The 19,661-nt window shown below is 42.8% G+C and overlaps 1 protein-coding gene across 4 annotated transcripts in view; it reads right to left on the bottom strand.

Moving 5' to 3' along the window:
* LOC138742262 (N-acetyl-beta-glucosaminyl-glycoprotein 4-beta-N-acetylgalactosaminyltransferase 1-like) overlaps window positions 1-14,033 on the bottom strand; it is a 710,446-nt gene extending 696,413 nt beyond the window's left edge. For all 4 annotated transcript variants that reach the window (XR_011344024.1, XM_069896414.1, XM_069896402.1 and 1 more), the window contains exon 1: window positions 13,670-14,033. Coding sequence is in view for 3 of the 4 variants with exons in the window: in XM_069896414.1 (XP_069752515.1) it covers window positions 13,670-13,820 (151 nt within the window). In the remaining variant the exon portion in view is untranslated. The remainder of the gene's footprint in view (window positions 1-13,669) is intronic.
* Window positions 14,034-19,661: the final 5,628 nt, after the last annotated feature.

Here is a 19,661-nt window from a genome sequence, read left to right as displayed (position 1 = left end):
GATCGGGGTTTGCATGCTACGCCTGAATGAATCGCCACAAACCCAAGGGGCTGTGAGTAAAATGCTTTATTTTAAAACTTAATTCATTAGATGCAAATTATGTCCCACAGTTCAGGTAGGCTGAGGGGAAGGTTTAGAGTCAGCCATCGGGAGCTCTGATGTATGATAGGCTTAGGTGGGGGTGGGGGGGGGGAGAGGCGGTGTTCTGAGTCGGGGCATCAGGAGCTCCGGTGTGCAGTAAGCTGAGAGGAGGGGTCGGAGTATCGGGAGCTCCAGTATGCTTTAGGCCAAAGGGAGGATTTCCGGTGTGTGGTAGGCTGAGGGGAGGGTTCAGGGTCAGGTGTTGGAAGCTTCGGTGTGCAGTAGGCTGTAAGATAGTTAAATAATGTGTTTTATTAGGTTTTGATTTTAAATACAATTATGTACTTCTTTTAAAACTGTATCTTCCTTAAGTTCCTTGTGTTTTGATGTTAAGTACAAAATAAAAATGTACAATGAATTTAAAATAATTTGGTATGCGTCGTGGATGTGCGCCTATTAATTTCCTTTGCAAGTGGTCGTAAAATGTGTGTGTGTGAGGGAACAGCGGTCATGGCACCTTTTTTATGTGATCGCTCTCCTTAATGTTAAAACCTGGCTACACCCCGGTATAACTGAGCTGCATGGGTTACATCGGCTAGAAGAGCCATTTACCGTGCTCTATCAGTAAAATGTTTAAAAATAAAAAGAGCTCCCAAATGTCGCATACGCACCTCACACAAGAGGAAGCATTAATAGTTTTTTCATTAATACTTGTTAGCCCACTGATAGACAGGCATGCAATTGGGAGGTTAGTTAATATGGATTTTACTTAACCTGTAATCATTAAACTATAGGAGTTTTGGAATTGAAGCATTTTCACATGTGCTATTCAGTACTACAAGTTCCGAAAAGTAATGAAAGCTTTTGCCACCTGCCAAAATTACAAAAAAAAAGTATCCTCAGGATATCCCAAATTGCTTTGGAGCCAAATTATTTTTTATTAAAAACATGCCGCCACTGTAAATGAATTCTCACTATATGGATTGTTATAGATAACTACAAACTGGAGAGAGCATTAAATGTGCTATTCCGATACACCATGCCAGCCAGGTTTATGATCGTGCCAAGACTGGCAATAATTGTGGAATTATAAACAATTTCATGCTGTGGACTCTCAGTTGCTGGGGAATTGAGCTTAATCAACCACAATCATTTAATATAGAATCTCACAGCTTGATGCCATTTTTATCCCTGCAGTTTAAGACAGGAACCAAGTCCAGGAGGTCCAAATGCCAAACCTTCAGGCCTCACTAAACCCAATTCTACATCAATACTAATTAGCATTGCCAAACAAACTGCTAGTTAGTTAAAATTATAATAATACGCCCACAATGCCAAATAGCCAAAGTGTTTAAACAATATTAAATGTTCATGCTAACACCTCCCATTCTAAGGAAAAGATTTTAATTAAAGGTTTAGTCACTTCTGTAGCTAATTTATCATCAAATCAGTCATCAGTCTTCAGTCTCATTGTGGATTTCTTCATACAGATCACTGCACTGTGCTGCTATATTAAACATCCATTTTGGGTTTAATGTCCATTGTGATTACCCATAAAAAACTTGAGTCACACATACCTACTATTTCAAAGCTCATTGTTAAGGTTTCTCTTTCCTTCTATGATTGGCAAAAGCAATGAATCCAAAGACATTACAAAGTACCACTTTGCAAGCTGAGTGTGGAACTCCACACCCACCTCATTCTTCCTTTCCTACTCGCCATCTGCAGGATTTCAAAATAAATAGTTGGTACCACTGGCTTCCCTCACCTTCACTTTCCATGGAAGTCGTCATCAACAATGCTATCAAGTGGCACCTACTCACTGACACCAAGTGAGGGTTTTGCCAAGTCGACTCGGCTCCAAACCTCATGGCAAACTCAGCCCAAACCTGCAACAGCGAGCTCGATTCTGGAAAGGAGATGATGAAAACCTTCTTACACAAGCGTGGCTTCCTCTCTACCTCCATCAACTCACCCGCAACTCCTCCAATTCCTGTTCATCTCCCATGGCCCCCTCTGCCCGCATACGTAACCAACACAGGAATCCCCTTGTCTTCACCCTACCACCCCACCAGCCTCCGCATCCAACATGTTCTGCAGAATTTCTGGCACTTACAACAGGATCCCACTCCCTCTCTGTATTCCATAGGGACTCCCCCCTCTGTGACTCCCTTGTGCACTCATCCCTCCCCACCAATCACCCACTTAAAAGATGACTATTTCATTCCAAATACAAATTTACGGTCAAAGATGGCAATGGAATTGAAAGTCCAGTGGTTTATATTTCTGGAAAAGAGAAACCAAAGCTTTAAACTGGACTTGATCTGCAATTTGAATGTATTGATGAGAAGCAAGGAATTGCAAATAGACTCAAAACATTTAGAATGAGAAATTGAGATTAATTAACCACAACTCCACTTTTATTCCCCAGTGATCTCTTGTATTTGATTACTGGGAAAATTGTGAGGAGTGGTGCCTCCTACAAATGAACAGGCTGATAGAAGAGAGAAGTTACAGGGCAAAAAAAAAAGTCTACACAAGAAGTTTCATTATAAATGAGGAGATGAGGATTTTCAACCCCAACACCCACCCCCCCACCACCCTGTCCCCCATCCCCGCACAGCCTACCAAATAGCTGCATGCCAAAAGAGTCAGGGAGTGTTTGCTGAAGAGGATAACTTGCATATTGCAAAAGTTAAAGGGATGCTTTAAAAAGCTAGAGCAGTGAAATACACCCAGTCAGTCCTGATAACCTTGACCAATCTGTAATTTTGGTACACAGGTGTGTGGAAATGCACTTGGGAGTGGAAGAAATTACCTGGTTACAAGAGGACTTCATGCACAACACATTAAAAAAAGAAGCATACACATGAAGCAAACAGTGGATAGCACTCAGTCATGCAACAGAAGAGACTAAGAGCTGGTGGGCAATTAAGCAAACAAATAATGTATTAAGATGGCACAAGCTCAGGGGCTGTATGTCTAAATTTATTTTTATGGGGAGTAGGGGAACATCACTCCATGAGCACTTTTACCCTCGCACTTGGAATGGATGTCAGATGGACACTGCACCTCAGCCATCTTGGAGCCCAATGTCAGTAATGTGATATGAAGGCTTATTAAGGGCACAGATACAGTAAAGACCATATTCTTTATGTGCAAGGCTTTTTGTCTTTATCTGTTACATACACACACATACACAGAGAGATATGTATACACACACTGGAATATTTAATCTCTGGCAAACCTCCCCCACCACAGCCACAATGCTGCTCCATCCCCCTCAATGTGAAAAATTGGCCATTTTCTGTTTGCCCAGCAAAAGTAGGACAGACGTCATATTTCCTTGTGACAAAAGGTCATTCAGTCCAATGAGTTCTGAGGGCAACCTAGTCAATCCCATTCCCTCACTTGTCCACCTGCAACCTATCTTCCTTCACTCTCACTTCCCCCCACCACCCTCCAGATTCCACCACTGATCTACCCACGAGGGACAATTTACAGTAGTCAGTTAACCTATCAAGCCACACGTCTTTAGGAGGAAAATGGATCACCCAGGGAAACCCATGGCCATAGAAAGAATGTACAAAACACAGAGGACCCCAAAGGTCAGTATTGAACCCGTATTGCTACTGCTGTGCCAATGTGTCGCTTTAAATCTAATTACTGTCCCATTACAGTAGAGTGATAAAGGTTGTCCCTGTCAGCACCATTGTTTGATTTGGGATCTTCAAATGTTATTGCAGTCTTTGGTGAAACACAAAATGAAGGCACCAATTTACAAAAAAAAAGGTGGGAGCAGAAACCTTTACATGCAGTGTCAAAGATTCTAAATTTGCAACCAGGCAAATAACATTTTGGCGACAAGTAAGGGAAGTAATACTCATGGCAGAGTGGCGAGCAAGAAGGGTGTGCGATAAAATGGAGAACAACAGAATGTGTTACAAATGGAGGTGGGAGTGATCTGGAGAGTGGTGATTCAGGAACAGTACCCCATATCCAAATACCTGAAATCCGAAACAATCCCTATGAATTTTGACATGATAGGCAATAGAATGGTGGAATGGAAAGGTGTGAAAACTGTGCAAACCACAATTACAGGCCACAAAAGGACCAGGATTACCGTGGTGTTATCATGCATGGCCGACGAGACAAAGTTAAGATCCATGGTAATCTTCAAACCCAAAATCAAACAGAAAATGAAATACCCTCCAGGTATTTTGGTACATCTTCATGAAAAAGGATGGATGGATGAAAATGGTATAAAACAATGGATAGACAGGTGGCCGGGGGTTTACGCAAAGAACGAAGTTTGCTGGTCTGGGATACGTTTTGTGGCCACTTAACTGAGAAGACTAAATGTAGGCTAGCGCTACTTAATACTTACATGGGGGTTATCCAAGGTGGTTTGATGTCTATATTGCAACCTCTCGACGTCTACTTGAAGAAGCCATTCAAAGACCATGTGCACGAGGAATGGAATACATGGATGTCAAGTGCAGAAAAGCCATTACAAAAGGCGGGGCAATGCATGATGCATCACTCGATCTGCTGTGTAACTTCATGCTCAAAGCATGGGACAAAGTTAAAGTAGAAACTGTGATAAAATTGTTTAAAAAGTGCTGTATCTCTTATGCAATTGATGGCATGGAAGATGATTTATTGTGGGACACTGATGACGAAGCTGAAGCCACCTCATCAGATGCAGACTGGTATGATGACGGTTTAAACAGTGAGAGTAGGGATGTGCTCGCTGCCATCTTTGCTTCAGAGTGATTTTGAAGGGTACTAAATATGCTATTTTCAGACGATGACAGAGATTTTGAAGGGTGCTAATTGTGTTGTTGTTTTCATTAAAAATCTCAATGAAAATCTGTCGCAGTCAGGGTTTTTTTTTTGTTTTTCAAGGGTTGACATACGTCGAATCAGTTGAACACCAGATCAACACGGATTGGATTTTGAGCTGAATTTAAGGTCTCAAAAGTTTATCCGGCTTATAAGTCTACCCCCATTTTTTTTTATATAAAAGAGATTTTTTTTGTGGTCTCACAACTTGATTTATACACCGAAATATACAGTATTAACTACACACTATCTGTCCAGAGGAGAGGTACATCGGATGTGATTAATGAGGACAGAGGAAAAACTGCTGAAAGTGTAAAATCTTTGCTGGCTCATCCTGAAACAAACTGGAGAGACCGTCTACATAAAACTGAACCCTGAGGACTTAAAAAGCCTCGACATCACATCCCTGCTCTTATACCCTCTTCATCTCGTTATGAAAGCCAACATTGCATTTGCCTTCTTCTCAACCTTGAGATTCATTTTTAAGGTATCCTGCATTACAACCCCCAAGTCCCTTTACACCTCCAAATTTTGAATTTTCTCCCCATCCAAACAATAGTCTTCTCCTCCAATCCTTCTACCAAAGTGCATGACCATACTCTTTGCAGCATCCTACTTCATTTGCCACTTCTATAGATGACACTTTCCAGGTTCTAGTATTTCCACATTTCAAAACGTGTCATCCTCAAAGAGATGCGAGGACAATATTCCTAATTACTATCTTATTAATCCAATAAACCAGACTTTGTAGATGATGCTTCAATTTGTTGATAAAACAGATAAACATTTTATATAACTTCGCATTGATTTTCATAATGACGAATAAACAAAGCATTCGGCTATATTTAAAGACATAACAATATTCAACTTCAAAGAGATATACAAGAAGAAATAAGACGGATTCAAAGAAAATTATCTCGAGCTCATATCTACTTCACGGTTCGTCGAAGAATAAGATCCAATCACCCAGTCTGGTCAGATATTAAGACATACTATGTCATAGTTGCTATGGTAACACTACAAACAACACTCCTTCTTAAAGAGATAGGCACAAAATTAACTAAGAGTCAAAAACTCAGGGTTTTAACCTTTACAACCTCTTTATCCATTCTCCTCATCTCTCCAAGTCTCTCTGCAGCCTCTCCATTTCCTACTCACTACCTGCCCCAACAAGAATCTTGTACCATCTGCAAAATTAGCCACAAAGCCATTTATTCCACAATCCAAATCATTAACATCCAACACAAAACAAAGTGGCTACAACACTAACCCCTGTGGAACACCACTGGTAACCAGCAGCTGACCATAATAGGATTCCTATATTCCCACTCTTGGTTTCCTGTCGATCAGCCAATGCTTTACTCATGCAAGAATCTTTCCTGTCATTCCATGGGCTTTCAATCTAGTTTAAACCCTTCCCACAGCTCTAGCAAACGTGGCTGCCAGAATATTAGTTGTCCCCCTTGGGAGCATCGTATTTGTACAGGTCATATTTGTCCCAGAAGAGGAGAAAGAGGAGAGGGAGTTTATTTTGTAAATCGGAAAATAAAGATGTGGCAGCAGTAAGAGAGAGTTTAAAAATGTTGACCTTTTGTAAAACTACCCTACCTTTACCTGCCTGACTTGTGCTTGATCACACCCCCATTACAAGATCAAACCAGCAACCACAAAGGCTTATCACACAGGGGTAAAGATGAACAATTACTTTATTAACAAAAATTCACCTTCAAACTTTAAATCAAAATCCCCCCTTTTATAACAATGCCCACTGGTTACTCTGCAAATAATCTCTATAACAGTGTAAAACTGTTACTACCAAAAGGTAGTAATCCCTAAACAAAATTTGGGTGTGGATCACCCACCAGTGGCTGATGACTAATAGAACCTAGAACAAATCTCTTCCTCCCCAGCCGAACAAAAAAAATCTCAAAATATCATAATAACGTAAAAAGTAAAATAAGAATAAGATTCTGCTATTCATCCAAGAGGTTCCAAACTCGGAGATCCCATTTCAAAAGAAGTTGGACTCTTTCCATTCCCATTTTTCCCATTTCTTCTGTTTCCAGAACAACCAGATTTTTCCTTAGGAGACAATGGTGGACTACGTCTTTGTCCTCTTACATCTGGCAACGAATCAGCTTCATGATCATCCTCAAAAAACTCAGATCGATAGTCTCCACGAAAAACCTTCAACACTGCCGGATAGCGAAAAGTAGACTTATAACCTTTACGCCACAAAATTTCTTTAACTAGATTAAATAAATGTCGACGTTGAATAACCTCTTGACTCAAATCAGGATAGAAAAAAACTCTGCTCTTCTGAATCAATAATGGAGTTTGTCATTTTCTCGCATTTTGCACCGGCAGTCGAAGTATGGCTTCTCTATCCAAATAATTCAAACATCGAATTATTACAGGTCTCGGTGGCTGACCAGGTAAAGGTGTTCTCCTTAAAGTTCTATGAGCTCTTTCCAGTACCAAGCCTTCAGAAAAAAATTCTTGCCCTAATACTTGTGGGATCCAGTCTTTAAAAAAATGAAGAGGATCTTGTCCTTCCATACCTTCTGGCAATCCAACAATTTTCACATTATTCCTTCTACTTTGATTCTCCAAATAGTCTATTTTCCTCTCTAACTCCTTCTTACGTTCTCGCAATTCTATAATGGATTTTTCAACCTTCAACACTTTTTCTGTATTAGAAGCGACTTGTTGTTGACATTCCAAAAAAGCAGACTGAAACTTTTTAAAATCTTCACAAGATGCTTCTACACGTGCTTTAACTGTATTCAATTCTGAACTTATCCTTTGAGCCAACTCATTCATTATAGGCTGAATGACAGCATTTAACTGCTTACATTGTAATTCAGAAAAGCTCACCCATGCTTTCTCTAACATAGTGGCAGAACCAGGTAACTGCAGCTCCTGCTGCAACTCAACAAAAGGCTTTTTAACGGTCTTACTGTGGGTCTGGACTCTCAGCGACGGCACCCCGACTTCCTCAGGGGGTCGACGCTGGTCTCCCCCCGCAGCTCGCAGTTTTTTCAAAAAATCACAGATGAAATCGAGATGAAGCATTTCAGACAATGGAGTAGTCTTCCTGCCTGCTCCTCCGTTAAAATCAGCAGGCTGCCAGAATCAGGATCCACTTCTTGGGAACACGCACCTTCCTCCAGAGAATGGGTAATTCCAGCACTATCCTTCACTTGGTGAGTAGTAGACATTTTTTTTTCAGCTCCCACAGGCAATCTTTGTAGTTTAGGCACTGAAGAAATTAAACCTGAAGCTGTAGCAAGTTGTTTAGGCCCCAAATCGTCAATATTTCAAAAATGTAACTTCTTCTGCACTTGAGGTTTAATCTTTTTACCATTAATGGCCATAATAGTTCCTTAATACTTTAACCTAAAATTTAAGTTTAAACTTGAAAACAAAGGGTTAAAAAATGGGTACTGAAAAGTCCGGTCAGAGGTCGAGATTACACGTCTAGACTCTACGCCATCTTGCCACGCCCCCCAAGTCCAGAAATTTTTAGATCAGTTTCTGCACATGCTCAGTCCGTCTCCCACTCTCTCAGGAGTCCACCTTCACCTTGGCTCTCTAAGGCAAACTGTCACTTTTTAACATAAAACCACACAACACATAGGCCAATACACAACACAGAACTCTGTAACACCCCTTAGCCCGTCCATTCAGAACAGCAGGAGATGGGCAATATATTTTTATCTTATTCATTGCCGGGATGTCCAAGCCATTGATAAAATACTTGTAAAGAGTGTGCAGAAGCATGCGATACAAATGTAAAATCTTACTGACTATTCTGAAACAAAGGACAAATATATCAGGGAAGGAGCTCAGCAGTCAAATAGGTGGGAATCTGTCTTAAATGCACACACATCAGGCAATCCGGATACCAGGACTCTGGGATTAATTCTAAAGGGGATTGTTCTGATCCACACCCACTGAGTCCTTAATATCTAGCAGTTTATATAACTCTCATACATTTGGTTTTTTTTTAATTGAATTTGAAGAACAATAACTGGTTTTGAGAAAGTTCACCATAGTTTGTAATCAATGCTAAAAAAAATAAAACACAGCAATTTTTTAATCAAATATTTTTACCAACAACAGATTTTCATTCCCTGCCCTGGATTAGGCATCATTATTTTGTGATACACAATCATGTCCGCAATTGCAGACTGCCACCATGAGTTGGAGCATCAGAATGTGCAGATCCAGCCCACAGTTGTAACTTTCAAATCCTAGCACTTTTGACGAGCATTTTCAAAGAAAATTAAGGTGGAAAAGTCTCAGGGACTGATGGGATATTTTCCAGGTTATTAAAAGAAACAAGAGGAGATTACTATTTTTGTTTTAAACTCTAGAATCTGGTCTTGTCGCAGAAGATTAAAGAGAAGCCAGTTCTTGAAGGGAAATCCAGTCAATTATAGGCCAGTAACCTCACATCAGTGGTAAGCAAGCAACTGAAGATAATACTTATGGACAGCGCTCATGCACATTTGGAAATGTATGGTCAGATTAGGGACAGTAAAGGTGGCTCTGCTTGGATCAAATCATGTCTCATAATTTAATTGAGTTTTGTTTTGAGATGACAAAGACAATTGGAGCGTAAAACAGTCAATGTCGTCTACATGGGCATTCATAATGTATTTGACAATGTTCCTCGTGATTCAGAAGGTAAGTATGCATGGGATCCACAGGTTTGGATTCAGAATTGACTAGTTCACAGGAGGGTAGTGGTGGAAGGAGGTTACTCTGGCTGGAGGTCTATGATGAGTGATGTTCTGCAGGGATCACTGTTGGAATCCAGGTTATTTGAGATAGAAATTAATGACTTGGATGATAGGCAGGCTTGTAAGTCTGCAGACAACACAAAGACTGGTGGAGTTGTGGACAGTGTAGAGGGCTATTACAGAATACAACAGGATATAGATCAGTTACAGGTATGGGCAGAGAAAAGGAAGATGCAGTTCAATCAGGAAAAGTGAGTGGTGTTGCACTTTGAGAGGTCAAATCCAAGGGGCAAAATTACAGTTAATGATAGGATTCTTAAAAGCATCGATATGTAGAGGGATCTGAGGGTCCAGATTCCTTAAAAGTGATCAACAAGTAAAGACATTATATCACAGCTATACAAAACTTTGGTTAGGCCCACTTAGAGTATTGCATTCAATTTTTGTCACCCCATTACAGGAAGACTGTGGGGGCAGTGGAAAGGGTACAGATGTGTTTTAGCATGATGCTGTCTGGATTAGAGGGGCATGAGGTATGGAGAGAGGATGAAAAAACTTTGACTCGTTTCTCCAGAGCATCAGAGGCTGAGGAATGACCAGACAGTTCATAACATTATGAGAGGCATAGTCAGGATATAGGCAGATTTTTTTCCCCCATCCCGACTAAAAATATTACATATTAGATTTGAAATATGTGGGGAAAGGTTTATGCAGGGTAGGCTTATTCCCCACACAGAGCATGGTAATGGTTTGGGCAGATATGACAGTAATGTTTAATGGACATTTCAATAGACATGAATATGCAAGCAATACTGGGGGTATCATGTGCCAGTAATGTAACGTGTACCATATTTGGCACAGATGGCTACTCAGTGTTCTATCACCACTTGGCCCCTTCCCAGCACTCACCCTCTTTTTATGCTTGATATCTTTCCTTCCCATCATACTTAAAAGAGTTGACCATCAAGCTTTCCTGCTTGCTACCATGTTCATTTTAAATCCAACAACTTTCCGTTGGGTCCCTATTTGCTTTGGATTTACTGATCAATAAGGAACATCTCCGTAAATCTTGTCCAGTTCATTAGAAATCAAAATTAGTTTAGTCTCAATGAAGGATTCCAATCCGAAACACTGACTGACCATTTCTCTCCATGGACATTGCCTAGCTCAGAGCAGAATGAGAACTTCTTTCCCCTCCATGGACACTGACTACATCCCCTGCTGATGAGGAAAGGCCGCCAACATCCTGAAAGATCAAACACGCTCCAGACACATTTTCTCCTCCCTCCTCACATTCGGGAGACGGCTTTATAGTGTGAACACATGCACCAACAGGCTTAAAGCCATCAGGCTCCAAAATGAACTCAGAAACAGTGCTATTATACTATCCTTGCTTGATGCTAATTATCTTTCTTTTCATTTTCATCCTATACTCTGCAAATGGTGCTCTTTACAATTGTTGGATATAGCCTGCTAGTTTAATCGCAGAAGAACTTCTCTCACTGTGCGGGTATTTTGTGTCAAATATAATTAAACCAAGTCCATTCAGCTATTCTTTGTTCATGCATATTGTAACATCATCAGTATATTTTGTCCACCAACTAAGTGCACACAGTGAATTTCCAGCTGAAGCCCACTTTCCAAGTACTATCCCATAGCTTTGCAGGAAATGGCACTTCATGTATAATGGAGATGTCTAGCTCTGCCACTCTTTCCAGTAGTGACATCCATCACCCACTCATCCTTATATCTCTGCTCCAGGAATGAAGCTAAGCCGGCACAGGATTGGTCAGTACTTGGAGGGGAGACCGCATAGGAACACCAGGTGCTGCAGGTTTCTGTGAGGGGCCCTGGACAAAGTGGCGACTGTCTGACACAGTAGACAAAGTTGAAGAATTTCCTGTATGTTACATTCTAAATGTAGTAGTTGCTCTAGTTGCCATTGTGTGCGAGCGGAACATCTTGTGTGTTTTTAAGAGGAGCCTTTACTTCACACCTTGTTTACAGGAATAAAAGAACCCCATTTTTTATTTATCTAGGCCCCATGCAATTGTGTGCATCTCAATTAAATTTCTCCTTAGCTTCTTGTTCCAAAGTTAAACAAATCCATCTGTACAATCTTTCCTCATATCCAAATTTCTCTCACTCTTGCATTCACAAGCATGAGAATCCTCTTTGATCCAGCACATCATTCCTACAATGTAGTGGAGAGAACTGTACATTTTACTTTGTGTTCTATGCAATTCTTTCTGCTGCATTTAACACTGGAAAAGTATCCCATATGCCTTTAATCATCCTATCAAAATGTTTGTCTACCTTGAGTGGTCTGTGGTACAAACTCTTCAAGGTCCTTCTGTTCCTCCCACATGTTCCTGTACACTAATATTTAGTGTAAGTTCCTGTGATCTGTTTCCCCTCTCCCAATGCATAAACTCACCACTCTGCACTTTTCCCACGTTTATGGTCTGCCACATTTTCTCTTCCACACAACTGTAAACATTTTGCTGGTGCTTCTGATATTTAAATCAAAGTTATTGATGCATCATCACCAGGTACTGAGGCTTGTATAACCCCACCAGCCATCATACTTGAAAGAGTTGACCGTCAAGCTTTGCTGCTTGCTACCATGTTCATTTTAAATCCAACAACTTTCCTATTTGCTTTGGATTTACTGATCAATAAGGAACATCTCCGTAAATCTTGTCCAGTTCATTAGAAATCAGAATTAGTTGGGCAGGCCATTGAAAAATAACACGACCATCTGCACCTTAACAGGAATAAAAAAACCATACTCTATTTTCCACCTAAAAAATGTACCTGCCACCCAAGTTACGGCAAACTCTCTGTTTAAGTCTATGAGCAGATTTTCAAGTGTCATGCCTCGGTAAGATTGAAAAATTATGGGCATGGTTTTCTCTCCGATTTCTCTGGACAACCTGGAGCGATTTCAGGCTGATCTGGGAATTTAAAAAACGCTTTTATCGCGTCGCTTCATATCACAGGTTTCAGCTGGTCTTCCGACTTGGCCTGGCAGTGAATTAAAAAACCTCTTGTAGCTGTGTCAGGATCACTGCCGAAATGTTAACTCGGCAGATTGCACCTCCGTCTCCCGTACAGACCCTTCCACATGCCAAGGAACCAAGTCGCACAAGTTTTGCCGTCCAAAAGATGCCCGAATCCCCAAACTCGTGAACTGAAAGCCGGTGTGAGTCCGCAAATTCGGCGAACCGATGTCCGATCTCGGTCCCCGCCGTCCGGGAACGGTGCCCGCTCTCCGGCTCATGTTCAGAGATTCCAGTTGGAAACTGGAAAGACGCGCAAAACAACACACACACAAAAAACTTGGAGCAGCCTGCATTTCAACTGGAGATCACGTCTCTATGTTCTGAATGCCCCACCTCGGCAGGGAACCGCCTTTTCGTTTATTATTATTTCTGATGCCCGCGATCCACTGAAATATTGCACTGGGTGTTAATTGCAGTTGTTTGGTCAACCCCGAATACAGATGGCAATCTGCCGACCAGTATGGCCTAGATCATACGATCTGGTCGGGCTCCAGAGCTTGCGGGGGATTGGGGGCTACTCTGCCTTCATTGACACGGTCCTGCCGCTCTGTTGTGAACGTTCCGTTGTATTCGACACAGGGAGGGGGAATATCCAGATCAAAGCTCCTGATGGTGAGAAATCGGAGGGCATCCCCCCCCCCCAACATCATCAGGTCTGTGACCCAAGTTTATTCCCCCCCCCCCCCCCCAGCGAAACTTCCAACCAGTTCGCTCGCAATGTTCTAACTGCCCCTCTTGTGTTTTTACACAAGATGTTCCGCTCGCACACAATAGAGCAAACTGACCGCAGTTCGGGACGAGACCGGTACATCTGGCAAACCGCAACAGGTGAAGTGGTGCGAGGTTAAAGTGAAGGGCGGTTTGAGTTAATGCCATGTATTAGAGAGAGAGAGAGAGAGAGAGAGAGAGGGAGGGAGGGAGGGAGCTCACCGCGTCCGTAGGCGAGGTGCAGCTTGAGGGCTCTGCCGCTCTTCAGCACCGCGATGTGCAGGTATGTGAACCAGATGCCAAACGTGAGCAGGACGAGCAGGAGCAGCAGTTTGAACTGTTTGCGGATCTTCTTGAGAGGAAAGCGCCACATCCTTTCAGTGCACTAGCCGCCGCCAGCCCATTTCTCTCCGCGAGAGGTGGGGAGGAGGGGACTGGAGGCGCGCCGCCAAGGGAGGGAAAGGGGGGGGGGGAAAGAAGCCGTCCCTTTCCCCGGGTGCCAACAGCCGAACGCAGTTGGCTCTCTCACAGCCGCCGCCACATCTTCAAAGCGATGCCCACCTCTCCCCCCCCCTCCCCCGGCGAATTTTCACCCCCCCCCCCTTCTCAGTCCCAATGGCAGGCAAGGCCAGCCGGCTGCATTGCACCCCCGCGTCGGATACGCGGGCGACTTGCCTCCCCCTTGCCAGGTGCCAGCGACGGGTGGAGACCGCGGGACCGGACGCAGCTCAGTCCCCCTCCTGCACGGGCGGCAGCGGCGGACTCCCGCCACCGCTCAACCCAGCATGCAGAACGAGCCGGGCCAAGGGCAGAGACGGCGGCCGCCAATCGGACGCCGGTTCTTTTCCCGTTGGCAGGCGCGCGAGCCAATGGGAGAAGGGCCAGGGCGGGTCCAGGGCGACCAGCAGGTTAGGCTACACACAGCTCGGGCTCCGATTCAGCACGGTGACAGCGACCTGTAGGATCATACCACTGGCCCAGATTGGTGGGGGGGGGGGGGGTCAGCCCTTGTGCTCATTGACAGAATGTTTAAAGCGACCTAAAAGTAGCTTCAACAATCGAACCATAGTGTTCAAAAATCTTATTTTAAATTCCATCCACCCCCCCCGCCTGGTTTAGAAAGTGTCAGATAGATGCACGTTGCAGCATTCGCTGGAAAGAGCTACTCGTGAAACTCTGGGTTAAATAAAAAAAGCAAAGCGTGAAACTTCTCAGGCTTAAAAACTGTCAAGGGGTTAGATTTTCTTTCATTAAAAAAAAACATAGAGGAGGCAATTTTACCCAAATGCAATGTTATAAGTGAACGGTCAGACAGAAGGTGGTGGAAATAAGGATGTCTTTTTTAATTTTCGGTTGCACGGGGGAGTTGCATTGTTTTCGTGACACCCGTTTACACCCCTGAGGCTGCTCTGTGCAATATTGAAAACGTCGCCGGGCTCTCGGGGCAAATAGGCGCAGTAACCGTTCGAAATGTGGTCGGGCCAATCCGGTTAAAATGCAAAACTCATGACAAATATTAAATAGAAATAGGGAGATTAGACAACCTCCAGATATTATAAAACAAAACCTGCCCCCGAAAGCAATGAAGACAACATCTGGCCGCGATCCAAATTAAAGCGAGTCCCTTTTTTGTTTTGCAGGAGTCGCTCTTCTCTCTTTTGACTGTGCTCTTTCTAGCCCGAGTCCGATTACACTGCAAAGTCTTGGGTTGCATTATATAGACTATATTTAACCAAAAGAAACTGGCGGATTGGAGAGGAGTCTGCTTTCCGGCTCAGTGGTGGCAAACTTGGCACATCCCCTGAGTCAAGCCGGCTCATGCAAGAGGGCAAATATCTGCTTTATTATCCTGAAAGGGAGTTTAAAGAACAAGTCGCCCCGCTGCCAACGAGCGGAGTCGTGCTCATTCCCACCTCTCCCGACCGTGGCCAACCCTGCGTGAAATACCGTCACTTTCGCCCAGTCCGGGGCGGGGGGAGAAGGAGGGAAAGAGGGATCAATCTTGCTCCAAGTTCATTGTTGGCTGTCCTTTTAAAAACATTGAACAGGGACGATCATTTTGGCTGCTCGGTGGGGAGAGAAAAAACCCCCGGAGGCGTTGTAACTGCCTGTGCAATTAAGCCAGGAACTGGTGGCAATGATCAGTACTTTTATTTTAAATTCGGTGTATGAAACAGTCAGATAGAGCCAGACTTCATTTATCTTGGCTGCTCCCACGTCAACAGTCCTGGGACCTGAAAACTGCTGCCTTCGCTTTATTTGCCCCCCTTGCCCCGAGGAGACTGGGAGTTCGCGATGGAAAGGCTTGGCTCGCTGTCACCCTCTCCCATATGCTACATCGAAACAAAGTGGGGTCGTCCTGCGGAATCAACCGAGTGTCATTTATTTATATCGACACGTTGCAAGTCAACAGCAACACCAACGGTGACTGTGTAATCGGGGATGGCGTCAGTCTTGTGTGACACCTGCCGGTACCGTCCAGTGATGCGAGCGAGGTGTGGAAGAACTCTGGCCAGACCCGAGGTGTGAACTGTCCTCGCCCCGCTTCCCAGTGTGAACAGCCAATGGCACGTGTCAATACCCTTGAATTTCACGCCCACACACTTTTTTCACGTAAATCTTATCGAGTAACAATTGCCACAGTAATGAAAAGCTGGAGGGTTTCATGAATCCATACCTTGATGAAGGGCTGAAGCTCGACACGTCGGTTATGTATTTTTTTTAATCTTTGCTCTGGAAAGGACACCGTTTGACCTGCTGAGGTTCTCCAGCATTGTGTTTTGACAACAAAACATATACTTGAAAGAGTTGCCTTTGGAGGGATGTGGAATTAGCAGGCAAATGGGATTAGCATAGATAAGCAAGTTGGGCAGCAGTGGGCCGAATTCAATGCTGAACTACTTACTCTGTGACTATATTATTAATAATTGTTATCAACCGAGAGAAAATGCTAGAGAATGAAAGGGCTCGATTTAATAGTAAAAGTATTACTGCCTCTATTATCGTTGCCAGAGCCAAAAAATTTTATCCATGAAGAATGATTAGAAAAGGTTGTTCTTTATGGAGCAAGTGTATAAAGGGAAACTTTTTGAGTTGTATAAAGTTATCTACTTAACATAAATAAGGACAGTTTAAGGTTAAGGGGTAAGACACTAAAGACTGAGTGAGATAAGAAGAAACTTGGAACCGTAGAACATTACAGCCCCTCGGCCCTTCTAGTGTGTGCTGGACTATTATTCTGCCTAGTCCCACTTACCTGGACCCAGTCCAAAGCCCTCCATTCCCTTCCCATCCATGTTTCTATCTAAATTCTACTGAAATGTTAAAATTAAGCCTGAATTCACCTCTTCAGCTGGCAGCTCGATCCACATTCCCACCACTCTGTGTGAAGAGATGCCCCCCCCCTCCATGATGTTCCCCTTAGACTTTTCCCCTTCCATCCTTAACTCACATTCTCCAGTTTGAATCTCAGCAACCCTCAGTGCAAAAAGCCTATCTACATTTAGTCTGTCTATACCCCTCATAATTTCAAATACCATTGCCAAATCTTCCCCCATTCTTCTAGACTCCAAGGAATAAAGTCCTCACCTGTTTAAAACCTTTTGCTGGTAACTCAGTTCCTGAAGTCCAGACAACATCCTAGTAAATCTTCTCTGCACTTTTTCTATCTTATTGATATATCTCCTGTAGCTAGGAGACTAAAATTGTATCAATTACTCAAAATTTGGCCTCATCAATGTCTTATACAACTTTACCATATCATCCCAACTCCTATACTCAATACTTTGATTTATGAAGGCTAATATGCCAAAAAAAATCTTTACAACCCTATCTATCTGTATTCCCAGATCCCTCTGTTCTGCCACACTCTTCAGTGCCCTACCATTTACCATATATGTCCTTTCTTCGTTTGTCCTTCCAAAATGCAACACCTCACACTTCTCTGCATTAAATTCTATCTGCCATTTTTCAGCCCATTTTCCAGCTGATCCAGATCCCTCTGGAAGCTTTGACAGCCTTTCTCACAGTCCATAATGCCTTCAATCTTAGTGTTATCTGCAAAATTGTTAATCCAATTTACCACATTATCTTGCAGATTAATGATCAAATAACAAGGGTCCCAGCACTGATCCATGAGGCACACCACTATTCCAGTCTAAGAAGCATTCACCTGGCTTCTCCCATATAGCCAATGTTGTATCCAGTTTACTACCTCTCTATGAGGACCTATCGTCTGAACCTTTCTGACTAATCTCCCGTGGTACCTTGTCAAAGGCCTTACTAAAATCCATGTAAACATCTACAGTCTTTCCTTCATCAACTTTTCTGGTAACCTCAAAAAACTATATAGGATTGGTTAAACATGACCTACCACGCACAAAGCCACGTTGTATATCACTAAATCAGTCCCTGACTATCCAAATACTTTTATACCCAATCCCTAAGAACACCTTCCAATAATTTACATACAACTAACATCAGGCTTACCGGTCTATAATTTCTAGGGTTACTTTTAGAACCTTTTTTAAACAACAGAAAAACATGAGCTACTCTCCAATCTTCCAGCACCACACCCATGGCTAAGAACATTTTAAATATTTTTGTCAAAGCCCCTGCAATTTCTACATTAACCTCCCTCAAGGCCTGAGGGAATATCTTGTCAGGTCCTGGGGATTTATCCACCCTTATTTGCTTTAAGACAGCAAGCATCTCCTTCTCATTAATCTGTATAGATTTCAGGACCTCACTGCTTGTTTTCCTTATTGCCAGTTTCCTGAGTAAATACTGATGCAAAAAAAAAATTCAGATCTCTCCCAGTTCTTCTGACTCCATATGTAGCTGACCGCTCTGATCTTAAAGGGGACCAATTTTGTTCCTTTTGCTCTATATAAACCCTTAGGATTTTCCTTCACATTGTCAGCCAAAGCAACCTGTTAGCCTTCCAGTTTTCTTTCTTTAGGTTTCTCTGGATTTTTTATACTCCTCGAGTACTTCATTTGCTCTTTGTTGTCTATACCTGCTTATACACCTCTCTCTTCTTCAGAACCAGATCCTCAATATCCCTCAAAAACTGAAGTTCCCTATGCCTGTTAATTTTGCCTTTAATCATGACAGGTACATACAAATGCTGTTTTCGCAAACTTTCACCTTCCAAGGTCTTCCACATCCTTGCCAGAAATCAACTCATCCGAATCCATGAATTCTAGATCCTTTCAATCCAGACCTATCCTTCTCCAAAATTAACTTGAAACTAATGGCAATATGATCACTGGACCCAAAATGTTCCCCTACGCATACTTCTGTCACCTGTCCAGTCTCATTCCCTAATAGGAGATCCTGTATTGCACTCTCTCTAGTTGGTACCTCCATATATTAATTTAGAAAACTTTCCTGAACACATTCGACAAATTCCAAGCCATCCATCCCTTTTTCAGTATGGGAGTCCCAATCAATATGTGGAAAGTTTAAAATCTCCTACTATCACAACCTTATGTTTCCTGCAGTTGTCGGTTCTCTCTCTACAGATTTGCTCCTCCAATTCTCATCGACTGTTGGGTGGTCTATAATACAACATCCATGAGTGTGGTCATACCTTTCCCATTCCTCAGCACCGCCCATATAGCCTCAGTAGACAAACCCTCTGGTCTATCCTGCCTCAGCACAGCTGTAATATTTTACCTGGCAAGCAATGCCATACCTTCCCTTTCATCCCTCCCCATCCCCTTCTATCATGTCTAAAGCAATGGAAGCCCAGAATTGAGCTGCCAGTCCTGCCCCTCCTGCAACCAAGTTTTATTAATGGACATAATGTCATAATTCCACATGCCAATCCACACTCTCTAGTTCATCTCATCAATACTTCTTGCATTGAGAAATTTCCATGATGTTCAATACTTCGACTTCTGACATTGCGTACAATCTTCACCCTCTTTTTCCTCCTCCACACCTCTATCTGCTCTGGCCCTCCTGACTATAGAAAGCAGTTGTGACTTGATTGGCTAAAAAGCTCAAGGGGTATGGAGAGAAAGCTGGAATAGGATACTGAAGAGTATGATCAACCATGATTATGTTAAATTGAGCAGGAATTAAGGAGTGAATGGCCTTCTCCTTCTCTTATTTTCTACTTTAATTCCCCTGAAAAGTGGGTTCAAAGAACAGAGGGCACAGAATTCAAGTAACTGATGGAAAGATGGAAGAGGAGATGAGAAATGTA

This window comes from Narcine bancroftii, chromosome 1 (assembly GCF_036971445.1).
Source record: "Narcine bancroftii isolate sNarBan1 chromosome 1, sNarBan1.hap1, whole genome shotgun sequence".
In the NCBI taxonomy this organism is placed as follows: domain Eukaryota; kingdom Metazoa; phylum Chordata; class Chondrichthyes; order Torpediniformes; family Narcinidae; genus Narcine; species Narcine bancroftii.
The sequence above is the reverse complement of the archived record's forward strand: the minus strand, read 5'-3'. Positions and strand labels throughout refer to the sequence as shown.